Source organism: Amblyraja radiata, chromosome 1, assembly GCF_010909765.2.
Source record: "Amblyraja radiata isolate CabotCenter1 chromosome 1, sAmbRad1.1.pri, whole genome shotgun sequence".
In the NCBI taxonomy this organism is placed as follows: domain Eukaryota; kingdom Metazoa; phylum Chordata; class Chondrichthyes; order Rajiformes; family Rajidae; genus Amblyraja; species Amblyraja radiata.
Window position 1 is genome coordinate 31,241,887 of NC_045956.1, and position 21,568 is coordinate 31,263,454.

The window sequence follows — 21,568 nt, forward strand, 5'->3', positions numbered from 1 at the left end:
GAGTAGGCCATTCGGCCCTTCGAGCCTGCACCACCATTCAATATGATCGTGGCTGATCATCCAACTCAGTATCCTGTACCTGCCTTCTCTCCATACCCCCTGATCCCTTTAGCCACAAGGACCACATCTAACTCCCTCTTAAATACAGCCAATGAACAGGCCTCAACTACCTTCTGTGCCAGTGAATTCCAGAGCGAAAGGAGAGCAGGGTAGGGGGTGAGAGATGGGGAGAGAGATGTGGGGGAGGGGGGATGGGGAGGAGGGAGGGATGGGGAGAGGGGTGGGGGGGAGAGAGGGGAAAGAGTGGGGAGGGAGAGTGGAGGGGAAGGGGGAGAGAAGTGGCAAAGTGGGGAGGGAGGAGGAGAGGGGTAGCGGGAGTGATGGAAGAGGGATGGGGCAAGGGGGAGAGAGGGAAGGGGGTGGGGTAGAGAGGGAAGGGGGGTGGGGGAGAGAGGGATGGGAGAGGGGTGAGGAGAGGGAGAGGGGGAGGTCAGAAGGGGGAGAGAAGTGGTAGAGTGGGGAGGGAGGTAGGGGTAGCGGGGTTGCGGGAGTGGTTGAAGAGAGATGGGGGAGTGGTGGCAGAGGGACAGAGGGGTAGGGGAAGGGGTGGGGAGAGAGGGGAAGGGAGAGGAAGAGAGAGGGGTGGGGGTGGGAGAGGCGTGGGGTAAGGGGATAGAAGTGGATGAGTGGGGAGGGAGGGGTAGGGTGAGTGGTGAAAGAGGGACAGAGGGGTAGGGGGAAGGGGGAAGGGGGTGGTGGTAGAGAGGGAAGGGGGGTGGGGGAGAGAGGGGTGGGTGGGAGAGGGAGAGGGGTGAAGAGGGAAACATAGAAGCATAGAAATCAAGTGCAGGAGTAGGCCATTCGGCCCTTCGAGCCTGCACCACCATTAAATATGATCATGGCTGATCATTCAACTCAGTATCCTATACCTGCCTTCTCTCCATACCCCCTGATCCCTTTAGTCTCAAGGGCCACATCTAACTCCCTCTTAAATATAAAAAATGTACTGGCCTCAACTACCTTCTGCGGCAGAGAGTTCCAGAGACTCACCACTATATGTGTGAAAAATGTTTTCCTCATCTCAGTACTAAAGGATTTCCCCTTTATACTTAAACTGTGACCCGCTTGTCCTGGACTTCCCCAACATCGGGAACAATCTTCCTGCATCAGACAAATGCAATTCAGGACTTTTCTCTTCACAAGCAAAGTCAGAATGACGGTTAGTGAAGAATTCGAATAATCGCTGAGCGTTCAGATGCTGCGCGCGCCTCCTGCACAAAAGGGGGGGGGGGGGGGGGGCGTGTGTCGTCACACACAAAGATTTTGTTGCGGAGAGCTCCGCTATAAGATCTTTGGTCACATACTAAGCACGCGCCTCCACAAACAGATGAGCGTCTTCTTGAATGGAGAGCGTGTGGCTGCCTCCACAAACAGTCACACACACTGTGGACCCGCCCCCACAAAAAATATCGTGTGAGGAAGGGGAGGAGGAGGGTGGAGAGGGGGAGGGGAGGGGGGGGGAGAGGATGGGGGAGAGAGGTGAAGGGGGGGGGTGGAGGGGTTCGAGCGGGCGTGCATGAGTTGAGAGAAGAGAGAAGGGCAGAGAGAGAGAGAGGCTGGTACAACAACAAAAATGCTGGATAAACTCAGCGGGTGCAGCAGCATCTATGGACCGAAGGAAAAGGGCAACGTTTTTGGCCGAAACCCCTTCTTCCGGGTTTCGCTCCATAGATGCTGCCGCACCCGCTGAGTTTATCGAGGTTTTTTTATGTCTAACTTCGAGGGAAAGGAGAGCGGGGTAGGGGGTGTGAGATGGGGAGAGAGATGTGGGGGAGGGGGGATGGGGAGGGAGGGGAGGAGGGAGGGATGGGAAGAGGGGTGGGGGGAGAGGGGAAAGAGGGGGGAGGGAGAGTGGAGGGGAAGGGGGAGAGAAGTGGAAGAGTGGGGAGGGAGGAGGAGAGGGGTAGCGGGAGTGATGGAAGAGGGACAGAGGGATAGGGGGAAGGCGGTGGGGGGAGAGAGGGAAGGGGGGTGGGGGAGAGAGGGATGGGAGAGGGGTGAGGAGAGGGGGAGGAGAGAGTGGGAGAGAAGTGGAAGAGTGTGGAGGGAGGGAGGGTAGAGGGGTAGCGGGAGTGGTAGAAGAGGGACGGGGGAGTGGTGGAAGAGGGACAGAGGGGAAGGGGTGGTGGAGAGAGGGGAAGGGATCGGAAGAGAGAGGGGTGGGGGAGGGAGAGGTGTCGGGTAAGGGGATAGAAGTGGAAGAGTGGTGAGGGAGGGGTAGGGGGAGTGGTGAAAGAGGGACAGAGGGGTAGGGGTAAGGGGGTGGTGGTAGAGAGGGAAGGGGGGTGGGGGAGAGGGGTGAGGAGAGGGAAACAGAAACATTGAAATTAAGTGCAGGAGTAGGCCATTCGGCCCTTCGAGCCTGCACCACCATTCAATATGATCATGGCTGATCATCCAACTCGGTATCCTGTACCTGCCTTCTCTCCATACCCCCTGATCCCTTTAGCCACAAGGGCCACATCTAACTCCCTCTTAAATATAGCCAATGAACTGGCCTCAACTACCTTCTGTGGCAGAGATTTCCAGAGATTCACCACTCTCTGTGTGAAAAATGTTTTTCTCATCTCGGTCCTAAAGGATTTCCCCCTTATCCTTAAACTTTGATCCCTTGTTCTGGTCTTCCCCAACATCCGGAACAATCTTTCTGCATCTAGCCCGTCCAACCCCTTAAGAATTTTATACGTTTCTATAAGATACCCCCTAAATCTTCTAAAATCTAGTGAGCACAAGGCGAGTCTATCCAGTCTTTCTTCATATGAAAGTTCTGACATTCCAGGAATCAGTCTGGTGAACCTTCTCTGTAATCCCTCTCTATGGCAACGATGTCTATGAGCACTGGGCATTGTGACATCACACGATGGAACGTTCACCATTGGCTGGGGCTCCTGCATAGGCATATGTAAATGGGTCCATTCCGATTGGGCATCTGTGTGCATCGGGCATTGTGACATCACACGATGGAATGTTCTCCAATGGCTGGGGCTGGTGATGGCATATGTAAATGGATCCATTCCGATTGGTCATCTGTGAGCATTGGGCATTGTGACATCACACGATGGAATGTTCAGCAGGGGCTGGTGCTGGTGAGGCTTGTGTGGTTGAGAAGCCAGTTTAGTTGTGAGATTTTTGGGGGGGGGGGGGGGGGGGTGGGTAAGGTTTTGATTTAAAACGTGCGCTTAAACACGACGGAATGGAATGAGAAGCGCATACTTAGAAAGAAAAGCGAAATCTCTGCCGAAGTTGAAAAGACGCGGGCGGTCCTGCGTCCGGTTTTGGAGTTGCGGAGAATCAAAGGGAGCGCGCCAGCAAAGGGAGTGGGCCAGGCTGCCGGACGGCCGGACGGAGTTCCGTTTTGGAATCTGGGGCGAGAGTTTTATATAATAATAGATAATATGATATGGATTATGTGCAGGTGGATAATGACGTCCGGCAGCTCACCCTGAACCTCGAGAACGTGATGCGCCTACTACAATTTTCTAAAACAGTTTTCTAGTCTTACTTAATGAGTTATGGTCATTCTCGCCAAAGTCCCTGCCCACTAACAGTTCACCCACTTGGCTGGCTTCATTCCTTAGGTTTGGGCACGGACTCATCCCTTGATTGTCATAGAGTTATACGGCGCAGAATCAGGTTTTATCGTCCACCACCTTTTTGCCAATCTACACTGTGCATTTGCTCACTTTAGATCAGTGCCTTGTCTATGTAAGTGCCAGCTTAAATGTCCTTTAGGTGCAATGATTGTACCTGATTCTACTACCTTCTCTGCTAGTGAGTTCCGGATATTAGAACATAGAACAGTACAGCACAAGAACAGAATCTTCTATCTGCCTCAACCAACAACCCTAAAAAGGGATGAGTTAACCAGGGAGTTGCGGAGGGAATGGAGATGGGAAGATGTGAATAGTGTTGGAGGTGCCAAAAATGTCGGAGAATTATGTGTTGTATGCGACGGCTGATGGGGTGAAAGGTAAGGACTAGGGGGACTTTGTCCTCTGACATTTTCATCACCTCCAGCGATGCTAATTGAAAACCGCAACAAATATCTAATTAATCCTAAACAACTACTTACTGTTACTTGTCCAGCATTGCTTTCTTAAGGAAATGAAAAATATGAACTTGGCAATGGGGCCCTTAAAGTTCAGTTTAGTAGGCAATTGACATTTTGAACATATTTATAACACTAATTATTACTCATTACATATTAATGTGATTGAGGACAACTTTAGAGAACAAATATATTTGAAGAAGGGAAGAAGAAATATGTCTGAAGGGTCCTGATCCATTCCTTCTCTCCAGAGATGCTGCCTGTCCCGCTGAGTTACTCCAACTTTTTGTGTCTATATTCGGTTTAAACCAGCATCTGCATTTCCTTCTTACACATATTTTCTAGTCGGCTAATATACTGGCATGTATTTGGGAGAGAAATTACAGTATGCATCTAATTTCCAACTTTTCAAAGATCCAGGATTTTTATGAACTTGAGACGTTAATCCTATTTTTCATACCGCAATATTACATGTCTTGCTCAGTATTTCTATTAACACCAGTTTTAATTTCATATTTTCAGTATATTTTGCTTCTCTATGCATTGTACGGAATTGAACCATAAGATTGGGAGAGCAGCAACAGATTTGGAATACCTGCCCATCTATTTCACACAGTTGCCATTTTATACTTTGGTTGCAATAAATCTTTATAACAAAACTAGACTAAGTGGGACCCGTTGGGTCCCATGTTCACATGGGAGAGCTGGTCCCCCAACGCAATATTCCACCTCCACCAATTCCAATATTAGTAGCCAGTGAGGGCTTTCTGGAGCGCTGGTATGGGTGTTGTGGGCTGAAGGGACTGGTCTCCAGAGGGCTAGTATGGAAATTGTGGGCCAAATGGATTCTTGAGGTGGCAGCTCAATTCCTCAAGCCTGATGTGCTGGCAGTTCACTCACGGCTGGTGGGCTGGCAGTTGACTCACGGCTCCTCCTTGAAATTCCATTTCAAGCAGGGTGCAAGGCCACCAAATTCAAATCCATTTTCCTACCATTTTAACCAGGGTGCAAGGCCACCAAATTCAAGTGCAGTTTCATACCACTTCAAGCAGGGTGCAAGGCCATCAAATTCAGATGCAGTTTCCTACCACTTCAAGCAGGGTGCAAGGCCACTGAATTCAAGTGCAGTGTCCTACCACTTCAAGCTGGGTGCAAGGCCACCAAATTCAAATGCAGTTTCATACCATTTCATACAGGGTGCAAGACCACCACATTCAAATGCAGTTTCATACCATTTCATGCAGGGTGCAAGGCCACCACATTCAAATGCAGTTTCATACCATTTCAAGCAGGGTGAAACCACCAGAAAACCACTAGAAAACCACACAAAACACCACACTCTCAGTTCAGTAGACATTCAGTGTGTTCAGTTGATTCACAGCTCAGAATTGTGACCTCTCCCTCCCCCATCATGCAGAGACTGAGCCACATCTACACTTCCAGGTTTTATAATTCCTCCCCCCTCCCACCGGAAAAGGTGTGACCTTCATGGCGTGATTGACAGGAGAGAGATTCTCAGCGTTTTTGAAACACTAATAACACTTTTATTTTTCATTGATGGGAAAAATCCTCTGCACCTGATGAGCGGAGGAAGACTGAGTAAGATGTCCAAAAATCACAGCAGTAAGTGGTAGCGTTTTATCTAAATTTAATGTACAGTGCAAACAGGAAGTTGTCAAGTTTAAACAACCGACCATTTGCAATGCTTTTTACTTCAACCCAAAACCCCACCTTACCCCATTGCAGTTCCTTTTACTTCAACCAAAACCCCACCCCACCCGTTTGCAGTTCTTTTTACTTCAATCCAAAACCCCACCCCACCCCTTTGCAGTTCTTTTTACTTCAACCCAAAAACCCACCCCAACCATTTGCAGTTCTCTTTACTTCAACCCAAAACCCCATTTTCAAACCACGTTAAGGGCACTCAAGGTCAGTAAAACCACACTCACAGTTTAGTAGACATGTGTTCAGTGTTATTCACAGCTCAGACTGAGAGACGTGACCCTCTCACTTCCCCCCATCTTGCAGAGACTGACTGAGGCACAACACTTCCGGGTTTTATAGTCCCTCCCCCCTCCCACCAGCAGGGGCAGCAGAGAGAATGTCAACATTTTTTAAACATTAATAACTCTTTTATGTTTCATCGATGGGAAAAATCCTCTTGTCCTGCACAGCGGAGGGGGACTCTGAGTAAGCTGGATTAAAATCATAGCCGCAAGTGACAGCGTTTTTTCTAAAATCATGAAACAGAAAAACAGGAAGTGGTCAAGATCTTGCTTTTAGTAATATAGATTGCTAAACGCCAAATAATGCTTAATGTTTTATGTTTAAGAAAGAACTGCAGATGCTGGAAAAATCGAAGGTAGACAAAAATGCTGGAGAAACTCAGCGGGTGAGGCAGCATCTATGGAGCAAAGGAATAGGTGACTTGTTAATAATGTTTTATGTGTCATTCCTAACTGTCACTGTATGTCATGTTGCCACTTGCGGGCGGAGCACCAAGGCAAATTCCTCGTATGTGAATGTACTTGGCCAATAAACTTATTCATTCATTCATTTTTTTCATTCATTCATTCATTTCATTCATTCATTCAAAATTATGAAATGAATGCAGCTGTTTTGAACATAAGCCATTACTGAAAATGATAATTACCTTTAAAAAATATATATGCATCTCACAGTGAATTGTGCATGAGAAACTATTTGACCCGTATCTATAATTACTGATTTATTAAAGAAAATACATACCATAACATACATACCAGACTTACCATAAATATTAAATCATCTCCTGTCACAACTGCAATCTTCAAGTCTAGTTTTGCTTTCATAACAACTTCCTGTAGAGCTGCTGCGCAACCAAGAGGATTCACACCACCAGCATTGCAGACCACACGGATTCCTGAAGTACACAATGATGAAGTAAGTGCCTTGCGAGAGATCCCTACACTTTTCAAACCTTCCATTATCAATCATCACAACTTCTTCTAATTTTTTGAAACTTGAACTTGAACTTGTTTTGAAAACATTTGTTTCCTTTGCATACACACTGATTAAAAAGTACTTTAAGTAATTTATTCTTATTCTATACCTCTAAACATGGGCTATCTTCATTGCCCCAAAATAAATCTCTGGTTCATCATTGATTAAAGCCAGTTGATTCTTTGTCTCAAAGGTAACTCTTCACTTCAGCGCTCACTAATGCAAATTAGCTGATCTCAATCATGCAGGCTTTATAGCTGACCAATTTGATCAATGCTCAAAATGTATAGGTATGCAAAGCCCCTGCAACAGTCAGATGGATAATGATCCCGAAAGAATAAACAAGTTAATAGTCGAGATAAGTGCAGGCAATCTCTGCAAAAAAGGACAGCACAGTGGCGCAGCGGTAGAGTTGCTGCCTTACAACGCCGGAGACCCGCATTCGATCCCGATTCTGGGTGCTGTCTGTACGGAGTTTGTATATTCTCCCCGTGACCTGCGTGGCTTTTCTCCGAGATCTTTGGTTTCCTCCCACACTCCAAAGACGTGCAGGTTTGTAGGTTAATTAGATTGGTGTATGTGTAAATTGTCCCTACTGTGTGTAGGATAGTGTTAATGTGCTGGGATCACTGGTCGGCGCGGACTCGTTGGGCGGAAGGGCCTGTTTCCACGCTGTATCTCCAAACTAAACTAAACTAAGGCATGGGGGCTAGGGGGCTTGGGGGAGGTTGTTTTCCTAAAAAGTGCTCCATATTTGACTTTGCAACATGCAAAGCTGCATTATCTGCACATGTTTGTTTATTAATTTTGTTCATTTTATGTTTATTACTTACTATTTTTTCACATAAATTCCAAGAGAAAATGTCACTCTGCATCTGGCATATTTGAGCAGTCATTTGTGAATTCTGTAAGCACAATCTTCCATTACTCGAATGGCTGTAAAGCAGGGGTCACCTGTACTCAGGAACCCATAAGGCTCCATGTAGCAAATTGGCTACTATTTAAATGTTGCTGCTATTTCATGAAGTAGGTCCTCCAGAGATGCTGTCTGACTCAGTGAGTTACCCCAACACTTTGTTAGGACTGGTCTGTGTGCTAACAAGTAACGGTATGGACTGAATACTGGATGATTTTGTTGACTAGGTAACCTTTCATCCATAAAAATCCATACAGTCAATTTCATTCAAGTTAAAGATACGAGAATCAAGTTCAGTATTTTCTGCCTTCTTTCCTTAGTTCCTTATTTTACAGCCTTTGGTCTTTTCATCGTTGGCCTTTGTCCATCTATCTACCAACCATTCTCCCCTGTCCTGCAGTCATCTATCACTTGCCTGGCTATGTCCTGCCCCACCTCTCTTCCAGATTTCTTCCCACCTGCTACAATCAGTTTGAAAAAGGGTCTCAACCCAAAATGTCGCCTACCCATGTCCTCCAGAGATGCTACCTGACCCGCTAAGTTACTCGAGCACTTTGTGTTATTTTTTAGTAACCCAGCATCTGCAGTCCCCCTATGTCGACCAGCTTCACTTGTTTATCTTATCTTGTGACACTGTAGTGTTCGGTACGAGTGTAAAAGACGACTAATCACCGCAAGGGCAAACACCACAGATTTTCCTAAATTCTCAAGCAGCTGCCTGAGCAGAAAAGGGTATGTGCATCAAACTTTAGTATAAAGAATTTATAATTAAAGATGTACTTCAAGCTGATCGGCTGTCATTGAACTCTCAATTTTGAATGGATTATTGAAATTCAGGCCATACTGTATGTTTACTTTTTATTAACTTTTCACAATGAGAAGTTTCAAACCAGCATAACAAAGCATTGCAAACTTCAGAAAATCGAAATGGTTCAATAGTCAGAATTCAGGCAAAGAATTGCTCTGCCACAGAGCTAGTTTTCTACATTCTGTCCCAAATAGATATCTTAATATATTTTCAAAAAATACCTTGTTGAGCTGTGAACGAAATGTTCCTAGTAATCCTCATGTCTCTGTAAATAATGGTTCTAATTCAAGACAAATGTGTGTTAAATGCAGCGTGTTGTTTAGTTTAGTTTAGTTTAGAGATACAGCATAGAAAAAGGTCCTTTGATTCACCAAGTTCATGCTGACGAGCAATCACCCCTACACTAGTTCTATCCTACACACTAATTACAGAATCCAATTAACCTACAAACCTGCACGCCTTTGGAGTGTGGGAGAAAACCAGGTCACAGGGAGAACAAACAAACTCCGTACAGACGGCCGTAGTCAGGATTGAACTCGGGTCTCCACTCTACCGCTATGCCCCTCTAAATGTGTTGTTCTAGAACATTTAGAAAGATATCACACATGATTGCACGTAACAAATAAAAGTCACTTCAAATGTTAAGACTTTTCTTTTTTATAGGCATACTGCTGTGTGGATTTAAAGATTTCAAACCGTAGATCAATTCAAAAGAAACAAAAGAAAATAAATCAGAACTGAAACTTTGTTACCTCTTTTATGAATTTCCTTTATAAATGGAGCCATTGCTATCTGCACAAAATCAGGTACATAACCGAGATCCTGTAAGAAAGGTAGATATTATTTCAGAAAACCTGTGAATAAATAATAGCTAAAAACTTTGTTCAATAATCATAAAGCAGAGGTATGCGGAAATTAAAACTTAGCACTGGATACTGACTGTTCACGCACATATATGTGTGTTTAGTACGGGTGTCAGAGGTTATGGAGAGAAGGCAGGAGAATGGGGTTAGGAGGGAGATATATCACTCCTATCACTTATGACCTTATATAAAACAAGTTGTGAAATGGTTTCTGATAACAGATCATCAACCTGAAGGGGTGAGAGATTGCAACCTTCACGTGGTCCGCCCTGTTTCGACGAATGCAATCAACCCGGCGTGCACAATCAAATAAGATCAAATAGAACAAGTTGACCTACAACTTTAGGCTGTGCACGCCATACACAAGAATGTTAAACGGAGACATTTTACATTGATTAAACCAAGCGCAGACTAGATAATTTGCTGAACACCTGTGCTCTGTACATTATGGTCTGTACATTACATTCTTTCCCATTCCCATATCCATCTGTCTGTCCACAGCAACCTCCACTGCCAGGGCCAGGCCAAATGCAAACTAGGGGAATGGCACATTATATTCTGCCCTTACAACCCAATGGCATGAACACTGAATTCTCTAATTTCATGTAACTCTGTCCCTTTCTACCCAGGCCCTCACAATCTTCTTCCAAACCTTCCCCCAATCCTCCATGGTCCCCCTATTTTAGAGTTTCTTTCCCTCACCCAGCCACTCCATCCGTACATCACCCATACGCTCATCCAACTCGATCCCCTTGCTGCAGTAGTGTGCAAGACTTGAGCAAGATGTTGGTAAGACTGCTCTTGGGAATATTGTGTTCCGTATTGGTCACCCTACCATAGCTGAGATGCCAGGTAAGCTGGGAAGAGTGCAGAGGAGATTTACAAGGTTCTTGCTAGGACTAGAGGGCCTGAGTTGCTGGGAGAGGATAGCAAGGCTAGGACTTTGTTGCTTGTTGCGCAGGAGGCTGAGGGGTGATCTTATGAAGCGCAAGGGTCATAGATAGATGGGGTATCCTTTTTTTTCCCCAGGGTAGGAACTAGAGAGCATCGGTTAAAGTTAACGGGGAAACATTTAATAGGAAACCGAGGGGCAACTTTATCCACACAGAAGATGGTAGGTATATGAAATGAGCAGCCAGAGGAAATAATTGAGGCAGGTACAATAACAACATTTAAAAGGCATTTACTCAGATATATGGATAGGAACGGTGGAGAGGGATATGTCAGGTGTGGGCAAATTGAAGTAGTTTGGATGCTGCATAAATGAGTCTGGCCGAAGAGCCTTTATCCATTCTGTGTAGGAAGAAACTGCTGATGCTGGTTTAAATCGAAGATAGACGCAAAATGCTGGAGTAACCCAGCGGGACAGGCAGCATCTCTGGAGAGAAGGAATGGGTGACATTTCGGGTTGAGACCCTTCTTCAGAATTCACCCATTCGTTCCCTCTTGCACAACCGCTCCAGGATATGTCCCCTCTACTCTTCCAGTTCAAATAAAGGGTCTGACTTGAAACACCGACTGTACACTTTCCCTGCTGCGTTTCTCCAGCAGCTCATTTGTAACGTTGAAGGGCCTGCCCCACTTAGGCGATTTTTTTAGGCGACTAGGCTGTTGCCACATGGTCACCGGGGTGTCGTCTGTATGGTCGTGAGTCGTCTCCTCAATCGCCCAAAGAATCGTTGCGTCTTTTTGGTCGCCGCTGGATTTTCAAAATGTTGGAACATTTTCGGAGACAGGGGGTGACAGTGGGTTTAACGCCAATGAGCGTAGCTTGACTTCTCCTGACATAGGTACTGTCGTAGTTGTCGCCTGGTTAACGTAGGTTGTCGCCAGGTGACGTAGATTGTCGCCGGTGCTGACTTCTGTTTTATTTTATTGTTCAAGTAATGATTCTATTTCAAATTTTATATCATAGGTGGATCCAGTCGCCGGTCGTTCGGCAACCTGCTATGGCAGTTGCCGGCAGTCGCCTAAAAAATAGCCGAAGTGGGACAGGCCCTTAACTGTTTTTCTCTCACCACATGCTGTCCGATTTGCTGAGCATATTCAGTTTTCTGTTTTCAATTTCCAGTTTCTGCAATGCCTTCAGAGAAAAGAAATTTTGACTTTTCATGCGAGGCAGGTTCCAGAGAAAGCCAAATATCCAATCATCCTTTACGGGGCAGGACGGAAATAAAGAAAATGAAAATACAGGCAAGGGGTATTTCTGGAAGTGACCGGACACCCCTTTTTGTCCCGGGGTGGTCTACGGTTCAATAAAACCACGGCTTAAGATGTGAGAAATGATAGAACTAGAAAATATACCACATTGACAATCTAATCCTCAGCAGCAGGATAAAGACCCTTCAGTTAGGCAAGGAACTTGGAGAACATCAACTTCAGGCAGAAGCAGTGGAGAAGGTTTCAAAACCTCAAGATGATGAGGGATCTTAGATGATAACCAACTTTTCTGCAACTGGTACATGTAATGTAATGGTTAAACAGACAATGTGAGCTAAAATGTAGTTGTCAGCTAAATTAGCAGCACAGCATTTCAAACCCTGCTTAGGAAAACAAGTAGATGTTTTCAAACGGGGTCCCACTACTGGCCACATCTTCCCATCTCCTCCCTTTTCGGCTTTCCACAGAGACCGCTCCCTCCGTAACTCCCTAGTCAATTTGTCCCTTCCCACCCAAACCACCCCCTCCCCTGGTACTTTCCCTTGCAACCACAGGAAATGCTACACTTGTCGCTTTACCTCCCCCCTCGACTCCATCCAAGGACCCAAGCAGTCTTTCCAGGTGAGGCAGAGGTTCACCTGCACATCCTCCAACCTCATCTATCGCATCCACTGCTCTAGGTGTCAGCTGCTCTACATCGGTGAGACCAAGCGTAGGCTTGGCGATCGCTTCACCCAACACCTTCCCTCGGTTCGAAATAACCAACCTGATCTCCCGGTGACTCAGCACTTCAACTTTCCCTCCCATTCCAAATCCGACCTTTCTGTCCTGGGCCACCTCCATGGCCAGAGTGAGTCCCATCGCAAATTAGAGGAGCAGCACCTCATATTTCGCTTGGGTAGTTTACACCACAGCGGTATGAACATTGACTTCTCCAATTTCAGGTAATCCTTGCTTTCTCCATCCTTCCCCTCCCCTTCGCAGCTCTCCCACAGCCTACTGTCTCCGCCTCTTCCTTTCTTTTTCCCGCCCCCCCCCCCTCCCCCACCCTCACATCAGTCTGAAGAACGGTCTCGACCCGAAACGTCACCTATTCCTTTGCTCCATAGATGCTGCCTCACCTGCTGAGTTTCTCCAGCATTTTTGTCTACCTTAGATGTTTTCGAAGAATGCTTGGGCTGATTCAGAGGGACCAGTAGATCATGAGGACACCTGCGAGGTCGCTGAGATAAGCTTTGCTTTCCCAGAGACATCCGAGACTAGCTCGGTGTCCGATAGGACACATAACTCACGCCATTATGGTACCAAGGAGGATAGCTAGCTTGACACATAATCACCTGCTGTTCTTAGAGATTAATTATATAAATACATGCTTCTACCATGAGAAAAGAGCTTCACCAAGGGGAGAGAGAGCGAGCGAGCTTGGTGACAGCCAGACATGGAGAATCGAATACTCAGAGGGGCATGAGGCCTGCTATTTTGTATTGTTACTTTATTGATAGTTGATAGTTCTTTCTGTTTTACATGTACTTTGCTTTAATAAATAGTTATTTGTGCTCTTTAGCATGCGCTTTCTCCATTCATTGATCCGAATCCTTGAATCCTGCACTCATTTCATTACAGTACACCATCAAGTAAGTTCAGCCATAAATGCAGAATGTTCAAGAGAATTGGCAGGCACAGGAGATTCACATAGCAACAAGGCAACAAAACGTATTACTGAAAAAGCAGCCGTCCCTGGGTTACATACGGTTGCACTGCTGAGAACGGAACAATAAGCTGATTTCTCCATTAGTTATATAGTAACCCATTACCGTATTACTCGGTGTACACTGCTACACTTAAAAAAAAATCATCAAGTAATCACCCTAATGCTACCCATAGTTAGACAAGTATTTATACTGAATTCCATCATTAATGAATAAAATGAAAAAGTTCGATTTCTGTAAGTTAGGTCATTCATAACCCAGGGAGCCCGTATATTTTGATGGTTTCTGCAGAGTCTGATTTTATTATCTCATCACGTACCACATTGTTCATTTACAAAGACCTGAATGGGACTAATCAGTCTGTAATTACACTAACCTACTGATTACAATTTCACTTGTGCTTTCCAGTGATCTGGAGAAAAAAATAACACTATTCCAAGCAACCATCTCTGTAAGTTGAAACCATAATGTTAATATTTTTCACTCATCCGTCTCCAGTGGCACCCTTCTTAAAACACTGAGCTTCAAAGAAACATGAGCGAAGATCGTCCAAGAATGGACTAACTGGTCCCACTAAAAGAGATAGCATTCTGGTATTCCCACTTTCCTCTGCCACCCTCCCTCCAATGAAATAATCTCTTGCATGCATTATGTACGGCAACCTGACCACATGCACGTTGTTTTTATAAAATAAACATGTTCTCACGGGTGATTTGGCTTTAGCAGCAGCGAGCAAAGACATGGTGATTTCAGACAGGTAGTCAAACACCAGGAAATCCAGGTTCCCACCAGACACCAACTGTGGAACTGAGGGGAGACAAATGAGAGTTCTTTTAAGATACATTCTTTTAATCCACATGGAGAAATGTAATATAAAATCGCTTATTAAGCACCTACCTTCACCAAAAAAGTATTCTTATGGGCCTGTCCCACTTAGGCGACACTTTAGCGATTCTTTAAGCGACTGCCAGGAACAACTTACGACAGCACCTACGAAACCTGGCGACAATCTACAACAACACCTACGTCTACCTACGACAACCTACGACAGCAAAAATTGTTGCCACTGTCGCTGAAAAATTTTCAACATGTTGAAAATTTTGCAGCAGTCACCTGTGGTCGCCCAAAAAATTGCCAAGAGGGACAGGACCATTACTATGCAGAAGGATACCGGATATTGCAACAGTAATTTTACCATGTATTTCAGTCATGCTACAAAATTGCTTGAATTTATTTTATTGAAACACTGTTGCATTCAGAACCTTTTAATTCTTTATGTTAGGTGATCAGTGGAAGTCATGTTATCATCCTACATTTTGCATAGCATGGCACTGAAAACTATGTTGAATTTTCAGGATTATAATAACACAATTAGTAATAGAAATGGGCAATATTGCTCCTCCATTTAGAAGTATAATAGCTAAGCCAATCTATGAACTTAATTCAATTTCATTGCTCGGCCTGTACTAGCAGGAGTTTAGAAGGATGAGGAGCATCTCATTGAAACTTATCGAATAGTGAAAGGTTTGGATAGAGTGGATGTGGAGAAGATGTTTCCACCAGTGTAGAAGTCTAGGTTATAGCCTCAGAATTAAAGGACGTTCTTTTAGGAAGGAGATGAGGAGGAAGTTCTTTAGTCAGAGGGTGGTGAATGTGTGGAATTCTTTGCCACAGAAGGCTGTGAAGGACGTCAATAGATATTTTTAAGGCAGAGATAGATAGATTCTTGATTAGTGCAGGTGTCAGGAGTTATGGGGAGAAGGCAGGAGAATGGGGTTAGGAGGGAGAGATACGTTAGCCATGATTGAATGGCGGAGTAGACTTGATGGGCCGAATGGCCTAATTCTTCAAGAATGACCTTATGAGCCCCAAATGCACTGGCTTTGACCTCCCCACCATCGAAGGGATCTATCGAACTCGCTCCCTCAAAAAGGTAGCCAGCATAATCAGAGACTCACACCACCCTGGCCACACACTCATTTCACCATTGCCATCGGGAAGAAGGTACAGGAGCCTGAAAACTGTAATGTCCAGGTTCAGGAACAGCTTCTTCCCTACAGCCATCAGGCTATTAAACACTACAATAAATAAGCTCTGAACTGCAAAAGACCATTATTATTATTGTACAATATTTTTTTAATTTATTGAGTATGTGTGCATGTGTATACACACACTAAACTTTTTTTTCTCCTGTTATGTACTATGTTTACATATTCTGTTGTGCTGCAGCAAATAAGAATTTCATTGTCCTATCTGGGACATATCACAATAAAACACTCTTGACTCTTGACTTGATGATTCAGTGCACCAAGCACTCTGCATAGAGAATTCCAATAGGCCACAATCATTTGAGTGAAGAAATTTCTCCTCCTTTCAGTTTATAATAGCCAGACTCAGAAATATCAAGGAAATTCTCATCATTTAGTTTAATTTCACGAATCCAACTACCATTTGGATTAGTGAATGACAGTAAATGCATTCAAAAATGACAGTCAAAAAGGCCGAACAGAGGATGTACTTCCTGCGGCAGCTGAGAAAACACAATCATGCAATGATGGTCCAGCGTTATACTGCCATCGTAGTCTGTCCTCACCTTCTCCATCATGGTTTGGTTTGGCTCAGCCACCAAGCACGACATCCAGAGGCTGCAGCGCATCATTCGATCAGCCGAGAAGCACTTCCCCCTGGAAGGCGACTCTGGACTGTCAAAGCCGCCACAGCCGGACATAAAAACAGCTTTTTTCCACGAGCATTAGCTCTACTCAACAGCCAAAAGTCTGCAGCCTCCATGTGCTCTGGTATTTTATTTCATTCTTCACGTTTAAATTTTAATGTTTTATTTTTAATTGTCTACTGTACATCGTGTTGGTACTTGCAAGCAAAGCACCAATGCAAATTTCTTGTATGTATACATACTTGGCTAGTAAAATGTATTCACTTCAATTCAATTCAATTGTGCTAAATGAAACAGGAGACTAGGTGTAGCTTTTTACGAAGTCAGAGGGCAGGTCCTTCACAGTAAATGGCAGAATCCTGGGGAGTATTGTACAGCAGAAGGATGTGCAGGTATATCTTCCTTTAAAGTGGTGTCACAGGTTGATAGGGTGGTCAAGATGCTTTTGGTACCTTGCCTTTCATCAGTCAGGGTACTGAGTATTGAAGTTAGGATGTTATGTTACAGTTGTACAAAACGTTGGTGAGTTGCATTTGGTCACCCTGCTTTAGCAAGGATGCTGTTAAGCTGGGAAGAGTGCAAAGAAGCTTTACGAGGATGTTGCCAGGACTTGAGGGCCTGAGCTGTAGGAGATTCAGACTTTATTCCTTGAAGTGTAGGAGGAGGTGGGGTGATCTCATATATAAAATGAGCTGAATAAGATTACGAGGGGAATAGAAAGGGTAAATGCACAGTCTTTTACCCTTAAGTAGGGGAATGAAGAACCAGAGGATATAGGTTTAAGGTGGGAGGGAAAAGATTTAATGGGAACCTGAGGGACAACTTTTCACACAGAGTGTGCTGGGTATATGGACAAGCTGCCAGAGGAGGTATTTGAGACAGGTACTATAACAACACTGAAAAAACCTTTAAACAGATACATGGATATGAAAGGTTTAGAGGGATGAGGGCCAAACACAGGCAGGTGGGACAAGTGTTCATGCTGCATCTTGGTGGGCATGGGCAAGTTGAGCCATGTCATGCTGTAGGACTCTATGATCCTTTGACTCTAACTCAGTGACTGGAAATCTGTGTGGAGTAATGTGCCACAAGGTTCAGTGCTGGGACTCCCACTGTTTACATAGAACAGTACAACAAGGTGTGGTCCCTTCGGCCCACAATGTTTGTGACAAACACGATGCCAAGTTAAATCTGCTTGCGCATGATCCATATCCCTTTATTTACTCAAGAGAGTTTATTGTCATTTGTCCCTGATAGGACAATGAAATTCTTGCTTTGCTTCAGCACAACAGAACATAATAGGCATTGACTACAAAACACATGAATAAATAAACTGATAAAGTACAAATAACAAATAATGGGTTATTAATGTTCAGAGTTTTGTCCGAGCCAGGTTTAATAGCCTGATGGCTGTGGGAAAGTAGCTATTCCTGAACCTGATCGTTGCAGTCTTCAGGCTCCTGTACCTTCTACCTGAAGGTAGCAGGGAGATGAGTGTGTGGCCAGGATGGTGTGGGTCTTTGATGATACTGCCAGCCTTTTTGAGGCAGCGACTGCGATAAATCCCCTCGATGGAAGGAAGGTCAGAGCCGATGATGGACTGGGCAGTGTTACTACTTTTTGTAGTCTCTTCCTCTCCAGGACGCTCAAGTTGCCGAACCAAGCCACAATGCAACCGGTCAGCATGCTCCATACTTCTCCTCCATATCTAAAAGCCTATCGTATCTGCCTCCACCACCACTTCTGGAAATGCTTACAAGGCCCCCACCATCTGTATATAAACTGCCCCCAAGTCTCCATTAAACGTTCCCCTTATTGCCTATTAGTTATGTCCTCCTGTGTTGGATGTTTCCACCCTGGTAAAAAAAGGTTCTGACTGTCTACCCTATCTATGCCTCTCATAATGATATTGTCTCTCTACGTTCCAGAGAAAAAAAACAAAGTTTATCCCAACCTCTCCCCGTAGGGAGAGGTTGGATAAACCCTCTAATCCAGGCAGCATTCTGGTAAACCTCCAAAACCCTCTAATCCAGGCAGCATTCTGGTAAACCTCCTCTGCACCCACCTCAAACCTCTACATCCTTCCTGTAATAGTGTGAAGAGAATGCAATACTAAAAATGCGGCCGAACCAAAGTCCTAATTACTGTTATTCACATTAACAATGTGCATATAAATGCAAGAGATACAGTTTGCAGATGACACAACATGGATGATGAACTTGATAATATGGAGGTTAGTTGTACATTACAGGAGATATTGATTTTCTGGCAAGATGAACAGAGCAAAACACATTGGATTTTACTCTCACAACTGTGATGATGCACTTTGGGATGACTAATAAGGATAGGACATACACACTGAATGATCAGATCCCAGACCTTACTGAGGAGCAGAAGGACCTTCGTCCAAGGATCTCTGAATGGTCACAACACAGATGGGCAGGATTGTGTAGCAGGCTGACAGCATACCTGAATTCCTTAGCTGGAGCATGAATTGTGTCAGGAGAGGTATATACGACAACTCCAGAGAGAGGGAAGAAAGTGTGGGGGGGGGGGGGGGGGGGGGGGAGGGTGGGAGAATAAAGGGGGGCAAAGGGGAGGAAGAAGGGGGGGTGAAGGGGTAGACGGGGGAGAAAGAAGGGGAGAAAGAGAAGGGGAGGGGGAAGAAGGGGTTGGGGAGGAATGGTGGGGGAGGAATGGGGGCGTACAAGGGTGGTCAGAAAAAGGGGGGTGTAAGTGGAATATGGACATTTCTTGATAGTATTATCTGATTTGGTTAGATAGCAAGAAAAACAAAGCTTTTCATTGCACATCGGTGAACGTGACAATAAACGTAAATACTAGTTTGTTATCCCAAGTTGGCATCCACTACCTACACATGTGGGACAGTTTGCAAAGGCCAACTAACTGACAAACCCGCGCGTCTTTAGCATGTGGGAGGAAACCCACGCAGTCACAGCAAACTGCACATAGGCAGCACCTGAGGTCAGGAGCAAACCTTGATCCCCTACAGTGTGAGGCAGCGGCTCTTCCAGCTGCGCTGCTCTGCTGCCCCACAGTGGTTGGGAAATGCTTAGGAAGGAACTGCAGATGCTGGTTTACACCAAAGATAAATGTGTAGGAAGGAACTAAAGATGCTGATATACACCGAATGCCCAGGAGCGAAGAAGACTGCAAAAAGTGGTAAACACTACCCAGTCCATCACGGGTTTTGACCTCCCCACCATCAAAGGGATTTATCATAGTCGCTGCCTCAAAAAGGCAGCCATCATCATCAGAAACCCACACCACCCCAGGCCACACACTCATTTCAGCCCTGCCACCAGGAGGAAGGTACAGGAGCCTGAAAACTGTAAGGTTCAGGTACACCTTCTTCCCTGCAGCCATTCGGCTATTAAACACTATAACCTCAAATAAGCTCTGAACTACATAAACTATTATTGTTATTATTGCACTATTATTGTTTGTTTGTTTTTATGTGTACGTATGCAAGCGTGTGTATATACAAACACTGAACTTTTTTTTCTCTCTCATTTATTATAATGTTTACAGGGTACTATGTTTACATATTCTGCTGTGCTGCTGCAAGTAAGAATGTAATTGTTCTATCTGGGACATATGACAAGAAAACACTCTTGACTCTCTTGGTTTACACCTCACATTTTGCTTGGGCATCTTACAACCCAGCAGTATAAAAACTGATTTATCTAACTTCAAGTAACCCTTGCTTTCCCTCTCTAGTTTACCGACTCGTTTCACCGTCCTTCTTGGTTCTTGGTTTCTTGGTCCTCCAAAATATTCCAAATGTTCCACTTTTCATTTCACTGCACATCTCGTATGTGTATGTGACGAATAAACTTGACTTGACTTGAAATGGAATTTAAACTGGAGTTTCTGATTAATTTTACAGATTGCATGTCTGCTTGTCATCTTCCCCTCAACTAACAAGGTACACATTTCCTTGATCATCGTCTGCTGTGATCTGTGTAGGAACTGCAGATGCTAATTTACACCGAAGATAGACACAAAATGCTGGAGTAACTCAGCGGGACAGGCAGCATCTCTGCTTTGAACTGTCATTTTCACACCGACCCTTCCATATCTCGGTGTCTTCCTCTCCCCTGACGCTCAGTCTGAAGACCCGAAACGTCACCCATTCCTTCCCTCCATAGATCATGCCCGGTCCCGCTGAGTTACTCCAGCATTTTCGGTTTTGGGAAACGCTGCTGTTGTTTTTTTGTTTTGTTTTTGGATAAAACAGGTTCGTGTATAACTAACTGGCCGGTTAGAAGTTGTGCAGGGAGTCTGCAAAGGGCCCAGTGGCCGTCCCCTCACCCGAGGTTGCAGCTGCTATGTATTTGGAAGGGGGGGTGGGGGTCGTGTATAACTAACTGGCCGGTTAGAAGTTGTGCAGGGAGTTTGCAAAGCGTCCAGTGGCCGTCTCCTCACCCGAGGTCGCAGTGTCCCCCCAGAAGCCGGAGGCGCAGGCGAGCCGCACGGGTCTGGGCCCGGCCTCCGTTGCCAGGCAGCGCCCGCCCGGCCAACGGGCGCTGGAACGCTGGTCGCCAAATGCCCGGGCCCGGGCCGCCCGCCAAGGCCTCAGTCGACGCCAGCAACACCATCGGTTCATCGCCTCCTTTCACTCTTAGCGCCGTCAGGCGTGTACAACCCGTCAAAACTCCGACCAACTCGTCTCTCTCTTTTTGTCGAGAGAAAAATTTGCAGCGACAAGGACGCAACTGCGTGGACTCTGTACAGCCGTGGTTCGGCGGTAATGAATCTTTACAAACGGTAGATGGCAGCTGCAGGCTAGTATCTTTGATGCAAACTTCCCCAGGCATTGTTTTTCTCTTTGTCATTTGAACTTCAGTTAAAAAAAAATGACTTCCGCTGAATGGCAGAATAAATGTGTTTTGTAAATCTTGAGTATGAATGGACAACCTGTGCGCTGTGCTTCAGTGATGATAATCTGTAGGAAGGAACTGCAGATGCTGGTTTACACTGAAGATAGACACCAAAGTGCTGGAGTAACTCAACAAGTCAGGCAGCATCAAAGATACTAGAGGAGTATCTTTGGGCAGCATCTCTGGAGAAAACGATTAGGTGATGTATCGGGCCCTGACCCTTCTTCAGACTGACAATAAATGGTGATGACTTTAAATCTGAAGATAGGTCTCCACCATAGAAACATTGAAAATAGGTGCAGGAGTAGGCCATTCGGCCCTTTGAGCCAGCACTGCCATTCAATATAATCATGGCTGATCATCCAGAATCAGTACCCCATTCCTGCTTTCTCTGCGTATCCCTTGATTCCGTTAGCCCTAAGAGCTATATCTAACTCTCTCTTG

General features: G+C 45.2%; 1 protein-coding gene across 1 annotated transcript in view; it reads right to left on the reverse strand.

Annotated features, from left to right (window-relative positions):
• LOC116972209 overlaps positions 1 to 21,010 on the reverse strand; it is a 172,145-nt gene extending 151,135 nt beyond the window's left edge. The window contains exons 1-4 of the mRNA XM_033019644.1: positions 20,670 to 21,010; positions 14,253 to 14,353; positions 9,567 to 9,636; positions 6,880 to 7,010 (exon numbers count right to left, since the gene is read on the reverse strand). Of these exons, the coding sequence (XP_032875535.1) occupies positions 6,880 to 7,010; positions 9,567 to 9,636; positions 14,253 to 14,353; positions 20,670 to 20,850 (483 nt within the window). The 5' untranslated portion in view covers positions 20,851 to 21,010. The remainder of the gene's footprint in view (positions 1 to 6,879; positions 7,011 to 9,566; positions 9,637 to 14,252; positions 14,354 to 20,669) is intronic.
• Between the last annotated feature and the right edge of the window lie 558 nt (positions 21,011 to 21,568).